The 7,760-nt window shown below is 38.0% G+C and overlaps 1 protein-coding gene across 1 annotated transcript; it reads right to left on the reverse strand.

The window, feature by feature from the left end:
• Positions 1-3,955: 3,955 nt before the first annotated feature.
• Positions 3,956-6,895, reverse strand: LOC148094801 (sperm-associated antigen 4 protein-like). The gene is made up of 9 exons (XM_087837115.1): positions 6,808-6,895; positions 6,044-6,134; positions 5,752-5,939; positions 5,589-5,647; positions 5,345-5,456; positions 5,131-5,255; positions 4,844-5,017; positions 4,655-4,744; positions 3,956-4,466 (listed from the first exon to the last, which is right to left on the reverse strand). Exons 1-9 carry the CDS (start codon positions 6,893-6,895, stop codon positions 4,356-4,358), a joined length of 1,038 nt encoding a protein of 345 aa, XP_087693241.1. The 3' UTR covers positions 3,956-4,355.
• Between the last annotated feature and the right edge of the window lie 865 nt (positions 6,896-7,760).

Consider the following 7,760-nt stretch of genomic DNA (forward strand, 5'->3'; position numbering starts at 1 on the left):
GATGTATGAATCCCGCTTCCAGGCCCAAACTACTCTGTGTTTATTAAGCCTGTTGTGCTGTTAAAATGTTTTAATGCTTTTTATCTTGTTCTATTACATCTGAACAAGCCCCTAAAAGCAGCTAGTGATCACTGTCAGCCTAACCATCAGGAACCCTCACGTTAACTTTTATCAAGTGGAAAAAGGTTAGCATTCATCCTCCAGCTTCACTGTGTTTATATTATGCTAACACAGCTGTGTCGCTAGCAATCACGTAGCACATCACTATATACCAGCTAGCCCAACTTCAGTAACCTGACAATAGTCACTGCTGTTTAGTTTTGTCTCCATTTATGTTGGAAGTGGTAGCAAAGCTGGTATATCATGTTCAGGTGGAAACAAGCAATCTAACTTCTAACTCTGTTAAATTTCATATATTCTGTTTTCATGGATGCCTGGATGTTACACCTGGTGGAGCCACACACTGATCATTTTATTAAAGATGAAAGAATTTAGACAATTTGTAACTCTCAGTGATACCGCAGAGTTCCTTTGACTTTGGGATCTGCAGCGGGGTTTGGACCTGGAAATGGCTAATAACATCAAACTTAATGGCTGGATAGCATTTCTATTGCTTAATGCATAATTGTGTTGTGAATATTCATCCTTAATCTGTGAAAAAGCACAAGGTTCAGAAAAATTATTGTAATTACAAAATGGTACATTTCAGACTAGAATAGCAAAGGGGAACCTGTCAGTAGAGGAACAAAAGAGAAGGAACAGGGATGATCAAAAAAGAAAGAGAGAAAAAATTAACAGCCAGCCTGAGTTGAAGAAAGAGTTTCTCATAAAGGAAAGCGAAAGATGGAGAAATAGAGTGAAAGAGGGAAAAATAAAGAACACCAGTGATCTGAAAGGAAGAGAAAAAAGTCAGAAGGGAAGGTTTTGGAAACAAGCACAGAGAGTCAAAAGGAGAGAAAGTCCAGCAGGGTCTAAACACACAACCACAGAGAACTTTAGGAATCAAGGAGTAGTAGGCAGCTACTTGCTGTGTAGATGTAGAACTTGACATGTGCAAAAACAGAATTGTTATGATGTGTCTTGTGATATTACAAAGGTTGCTAATGTTTAATGGTCATTTTGAAAGAAATAATATCTTGTTTTCTACTAGTGTGTCACCACTGTCAGATTTGTGTCACCACCGTCAGCACCTTGTCAACTCCATAATATGGAGTTTTTGTTTATTTTTCTCTTTTGGAGAACCATATAGTTTCTCCCTCATGATCTTCCAATAAAAATATGTAATTTTCTCAATAAATGTGTAATTTGCATGCTGCTTAATATGACTGTTTCTTATACAGATTAAATACAAGCTTCTGAAAATATGTATGACTGTAACTCTAATAATAAAAAGCCAAAACAATCTTACTTTTAAATGTGGTATAATTACTTTGAAAACATATGTGCATAAACAATAAAATAGAGAAGCTGCTAGTATTCAAAATAGCTGAAACAACTTAATTTAAAATATATATTTTTGCATTTCTTTGTGTCTGACGGTGTTGACAAAAACCTTGCACTTCTCCAGCAAAAACATAAATTATTAAAAAATGTTACACCTGGGAGATTGTACCAAACCATGGTGAGACAGCCAAAACTTTGTGTTACAATTATATGTAAATATGTTTTTGAAAAATCAAAAAATATATTTTAGAAAATTAAAACCTGTTTTGTCCCTAATCTCAGGAATCACTGAGTTCTACAGAGAAGATGATATACAAAAGTTACTAAAGAGTAAACGCAGAGAAACGAGGACAAGAGACAGAGCCCATTTACTACCATGGCAGAAATACAAACTGGTGGAGATCTAGCACCACAGCTCCTAAATGCACAGCCTCTTGATTTCACACTACCTGCAGATGTGAGTGGATGAGCTCAAGGAAGCAACTCCACACAGAGGTGGAGACCAGAACAAAGCTGCCTCAGACCGTCCGATCTGGCCCAGTCCCTGACTTTCACTCATTTAGAATTTATACATATCATGACTCAAAAGTCATGACAACTTACAGGAGGTGACACCATTAGTGAAGAAAAAGGAAAAGAAGCTTTGTTTTGAAATTAACAGAACTAAATAAAATGAGTGTAGAAGCTTGTTTCTGTTATCAATAAGTCCAAATTTGGGGTTATTAAATAAAAATTTCCAGTAAAATCTGCTAATTGATGAAGTTAAAAAACAAGATGCAATATGCTTAATGGTCTATCTCAGGGGTCAGCAAGCTTTAACACCCAAAGAGCCCTTTGGATGCGATTTCCACGCAAAAGAAAACACTGGGAGCCACAAATACTTTTTGACATCTAAAATGAAGATAACAGTCTATATATTGTTTTTTTACCTTTATGCTTTGTGTGAACAACTAAGGTGTGTTGCTTATGAAATCCATGAACTGCTATAGAGAAAATTACATTTTCTCTATATTTCTCTATCATGACATAATTAAAATTGTAATTTTATTTAAATAAAATAAAAATTTTATTTAAATAATTTTTTTATTTTATTTATGTAATTAACACATTTTGAACTCTTAAAGAAATATAACAAAAGGAAAGACACCCAGCTGAACTAAAATGATCCATGTAGCAAACAAAAACTGTTGTGAGTCGCCACCCTTATATCGCCTTTGGGCTTTTGGAGCCTTGACCTGACTTTTAAAAAAATAATTGGAAAAACAGCACTATGCTGCTAAAAATTGAAAAACAGATATTTGTAAAATTGTACCTAAATATGTATTTTACCTGGTTAATGTGTGTGGTGGGGCATGGTCTGCAGCGCCGCTGCAGGGGAGGCGGACGCACCTGAGCGGCACCCGCAATCACGCCTCACCGCCTTAACGTCTGTGCTATCTGTGCTGTTGTGTTGTTGTTGGTGTATGTCGGGCTGTGAGCTGAAAAGCTACAGCCGGCTGTACAGCAACTTTGTGTGAAAAGTAGTCAATAAAGAGATGCTGAAAAGCATTTTCATGGAAACATCGTCGAGTCTGCCGTGGTATGTTTACAATGGGACTTCTGCTCCTCAACCTCTGCGCACAGCGTCTGCAACTCGGGGCTGTACGAAGTCCCTTTCATCTTTACACAGGACTGTAAGCTGTCATCTGTGAGGCGCGAGCGGTGTTTGTTTTTAACATAGTTCACGGTGGAGAACAGCTGCTGACATAATGTGGATCCGAAGATCCATAATTGGCCTACCTGGGGTCGAAAGTCTCGATAAATGCACGGCGTTTCGGCGGGTACACCGGCTTGTGCGAGTGTGACGCTTATTTTGAGCGATCAAAAAATAATAGAATATAATTTTATGTTTGTATTTCAATATCACAATAATCTTCCAATTTAGAACTACAAGTTAAAAAAGAACTAACATAAATAAAATACACTTCAGCTAATTACTTAAAAAAAAATTATTTTCCCAAGCCACACGGAGCCGCACTAAAAGGACTAAAGAGCCGCAGGTTGCCGACCCCTGGTCTATCTGGTGTCCCAACTACAAACACATGGTTAAACCTGAAGTTACCTCACTAAACCTCAAAGCCTGCATCACAGTGAAGGCTTCTCATATCACAGCACATGCAACATGGACTTTACTTTCTTTACTTTTGGGAGTTTAAATGTTCATTTTCAAAATGTAAATCCTCTGGCCATAGTGTTATCACGCTTGTTTAATATACTCTGACAATTAAGAATACCAAAAGACATGAAAAATATTTTCTTAAAATTTTATTCTTGTTGTTTTAAAAAATATCTCTAAATTTCCAGTGGAGACAATTTAGAGAATTTTTATGTTTTACAAGAAATTTAATTCAGTCCAAATGAGTTCCAATTGAGGGCCAATTCACAATAACACAGTGCTTAACAAAGTTAGTCGAACATCACCTAATGTAAGAATTACAGGTTTAAGAAATTTGGGGTGTTCTTATATCTATGACAGGTGATGTAATAAATTTGTTAAGCACTGTATATGTAGAGTAAAAACCCTACAATATAAGAGAAGAAAAACCCCAACAATCAGATGATCCCCTTTGAGCAAGCACTTGGCAACAGTGGAGAGGAAAAACTCCCTTTTAACAGGAAGAAACCTCTGGCAGAGCCAGGCTCAGGGAGGGGCAAGCCCTCTGCCACGGCTGGTTGGGGGTGAGGTGAATCAGACTGCAAACATCTTAATCAGACATGTCTTACCTGGTGGGATGGACGTTCGCTGGAGAAAAAAACATGGGTTAAATTGACAATTTTTTTCAAATACAATTATTTAAATATGTGTTGCAGTCTGATTCACTTTCACATTTTTCCTCTCTTTTCTTTTATAGATGGAGTTCATGGGAAGCTAGTTATGCCAGCTTTCCATGAACTCGGAACTTGTACAAACAAGAATACTCACGATTGCCCCAGTTGTTCAACACCTGCAGCGTAATGGAGCGGATGACGTCTACTTTGTCGTCCTGAGAGACAAAACAAAAACAAGATGGGTTAGTTGCATAATAGTTTTCTTGACTCTTGAAAGGATGGTAAATTTAGGAATACTGTGATTATTATGAGGGTGGATATACAGATAGCAAGGGGAGCTAACCTCTAAATACTCTGGATAGAAAAGTCTATGTGCATGTGTCTAATGGCACAGTGTACTCACAGGAATCCTGAATGTTTGGAGTGGATCTCCATTTTGATCATAGACGAATGTTCCCAGGTGGACACCACTGTCGTCTAATGCTCTCTTTCCCTGAAAAGACAGAAATAAATACAGATAAAGTTGTTCTCTATATACACATATGTAAAATGCAACAGTTAAACAGTGGTGCAGTGGAAATCTGTGACTTACAAACACTGAAAACATCCTGGGAGCACTGGAGACCTTTCCAGATGGTGACACCATCTTAGAAATGTGACCCAGTGTCACATGACTGATGGCGATGCTGTGTGGCAGCTTAATTGTTAAATGTCCCTGGGAGCCCGCAAAACTCCAACACACTCCTGGGACCATGGGTGCTCGACCCTACAGAGAAAAAGAAACAAAAACAGAGTTCAGTTTGGACCACTAGTGTTTGACTATTAAATCATGCAGATGTGTGAGATAGTATCTTGTTTTTTTGTGAAAGTAGATTATACCTGAATAACGACTCTTGGGCTTACACAGGGTTGTTTTGCGGGTATCAATGTAAGCCCCCACAGCTTCAATCCAGTCTGTTCTGTAAGGTAGGATGCTGAAGACTGTTCTTTAACAATCGTTGCTCCTGTAGACAAAAACACAGAGTGAGAAAGGAATCGCAAAACAACAACAAAGAAATTCTTACGTGAATTCTGATCCGATTTCATGTCTTACCCAGTTCCTCCAGAGCAAAGTTGGGCATCCTGTCCCCAACTGGAAGAAGGAAGTCAATTCTTTTTCCTAAGTCCATTAACTCCCTTTGCAGCTCTTGTACCTTCCTTTCCACCTGTTTATGTCCATTCATTAAGTACTGCAATTGAGAAGAACCATTCATGTTATAATATATATATAATAATAAACTGTTATTATCTGATTAATCTTCAGGGAATATATTATGAGCCTCATATGTTTTTCATACCTCACTCATGAACGGGGTGGAAAAGTCCATTTTCTGCCCTCCAATACTGAAAATCAATCCTGGTGGATGAAGAGAAACACAGAATAAGACGAGAAGCTTAATCCAGAAGAAAAGCACATAGTACTAGAAAGACTGTAATTGTTTGTGGAAGGAGATCATTTACCAAAACACAAGGCCAGCATGAGGACCAAAAGTCCCAATGCCTTGATGGCTCTAAAATGACCTCTGCTGCTGCCACTGCTGTAGTCAACAAAATCATTGTTATTGTAGTCCACAGTGTCACAGTCCACTGTGTCTCTGTCAATATTGTCAGGGACTGGACGGGGACGGGGCCGTCGCCTTTTGAAAATTCTGCACAGAAAAAACAAAATCATGTAAGAACAAATGGATTATGATTACAAAACATGCATCTATGTCAGTGGATGACAACAAAGAACATGTAGACCAATACTAACCTGTATAAAGTCTCCTTGTAGGAGATTAACGGCTCTCCTTGGCTGCCGTAATAGCCGTTAGACTGAAGTCTTTGGCTTCTTCTCAACATTGCTGTAAAATGAAAGGGAAACATGGGGTTAAGTGAGTCTCTAACACAAAGCTTATCAGACTTCATAACTATGATTTGAGCATGTTTCCATCAGAAGCAACTCTGTTCTCTTATATATAAACTTCACGGTGCCAGCTTGTTTTGTTTTTAATGAACAGAATAATATTTGAATCACACTCATTTATGAAATCCGCTCTTAATAAAGAACTTTATTTTCCCAGTGTCTTCAAAAACATAGCATCATATTGTTATGATTTATATCATAGCAACAGATCACAACATTTTCTTGCTTTTCTTGCAAAAAATCTCTTTCAAATGTCAGTTTTTTTGTTCACAATGTAGTTTTTACAATTCAGAAAAAGAGGAAATCACCACAGCGGTAAAGACTCAAAGCAAATAAATGAATTTGGCCCAAAATCCTGTCAAAAGGTCTTTAAGAATTAAAAACTCTTTGTTTGTATAGTTAATATACAAAAGGAAATTAATATTTATCAGACAAGCTGCGTCTAACAGGTAAGCAGTAAAATCACCTTTACAGTAGAATGCACTAAAAAGTGTTTTTCTGACATAATCAACTGGATACCATTTTTAAAATGTTCAGATTTGAAACACATATATTAAATGTAAGATGTGAAGATAAAACATGTCGATTTTTAGTCTAAAGATTGCACTTACCTTCACTTAAAACGAAAGTTGAAGAAACTGAATCACTAAATGTGCTTTTCCGTAAATATGGACGTTTAGCGCTTCTCACTGAACTCATCTGAACCAGAAAATTTAGGTGCAGAAGAAAAATTTCAAACCGCAGCTTTTTCAGTTACGTTACAAACAGATACATGCACAAATCGAATATGACGCACGCGCGTTCCATAAGAGCAGCACTTCGTGTGCGCACGCGCAAAGGTGTGAGTAGTTCTGGGGGTTTTTTTAATGAAATTTGCTCTCAATTAAATAACTTTTCCTTCTCAGTCCCTTTATAAGCACCGCATCATATTGTCCAAATTCATAAAGCACAACACATGCGCTCACGAGCACATGTGCAAAGGTGTTGTAAGAGCCAAAGTCATGTTTATGTTTTGCCTTTTTGTTATGGTGGCACAGGTGTATAGCCTTACCTGTGTCTCCGGTGATGGCATGTGGGTGTGGTCACAGTCTATTTACCTGATCTCGGTGTTCACAGCAGGGGTTGTTGGGTGAGTGGTTTGTGGGCAAACTTTTCTGTTGACCGTCATCTTTTGGCACACCAGTTAATCCATGCGCTATTTGTTAATTGATTGAAAGCGCAAACATTTGTTTATGTTTCGTTCTTAAAATAAATGCGCAAAGTACAAGTACGACTCATTATGGATTATTGGAGGCGCGTCACAGGGACACAACCAACTCAGCCGGCCGCGGCTTTATTTACGGATGAAAGTCGCAACATTTAGTCAACAGAAAATTGTCTTTTATCGCACGCATCAGAACAATGAAGAGGATTTTTGGATATACGTTTTGGAGTCACGGAGCCTTTAGATGAGTGGACGCAGTTCTCAAAGGAGTAATTGGAAACGGCACCTTCACACTGGCATGGTGGAACGCAGCACAAAAGACACTTCAGAAGCGGTAGGACACGCGGATTCACTCTGTGT

The sequence above is a fragment of the Neolamprologus brichardi genome, unplaced genomic scaffold, assembly GCF_056152115.1.
Source record: "Neolamprologus brichardi isolate AB-2024 unplaced genomic scaffold, ASM5615211v1 NODE_ptg000164l+_length_27477_cov_1, whole genome shotgun sequence".
In the NCBI taxonomy this organism is placed as follows: domain Eukaryota; kingdom Metazoa; phylum Chordata; class Actinopteri; order Cichliformes; family Cichlidae; genus Neolamprologus; species Neolamprologus brichardi.

Coding starts and splice junctions, on each gene's coding strand:
- LOC148094801 (XM_087837115.1), bottom strand. CDS start 6,895: ATGAGTTCAGTGAGAAGCGCTAAACGTCCATATTTACGGAAAAGCACA. Junction 5,018..5,130: donor GCCCAAGAGTCGTTATTCAG/GTATAATCTACT, acceptor TTTTCTCTGTAG/GGTCGAGCACCCATGGTCCC. Junction 4,745..4,843: donor CCAGGATGTTTTCAGTGTTT/GTAAGTCACAGA, acceptor CTGTCTTTTCAG/GGAAAGAGAGCATTAGACGA.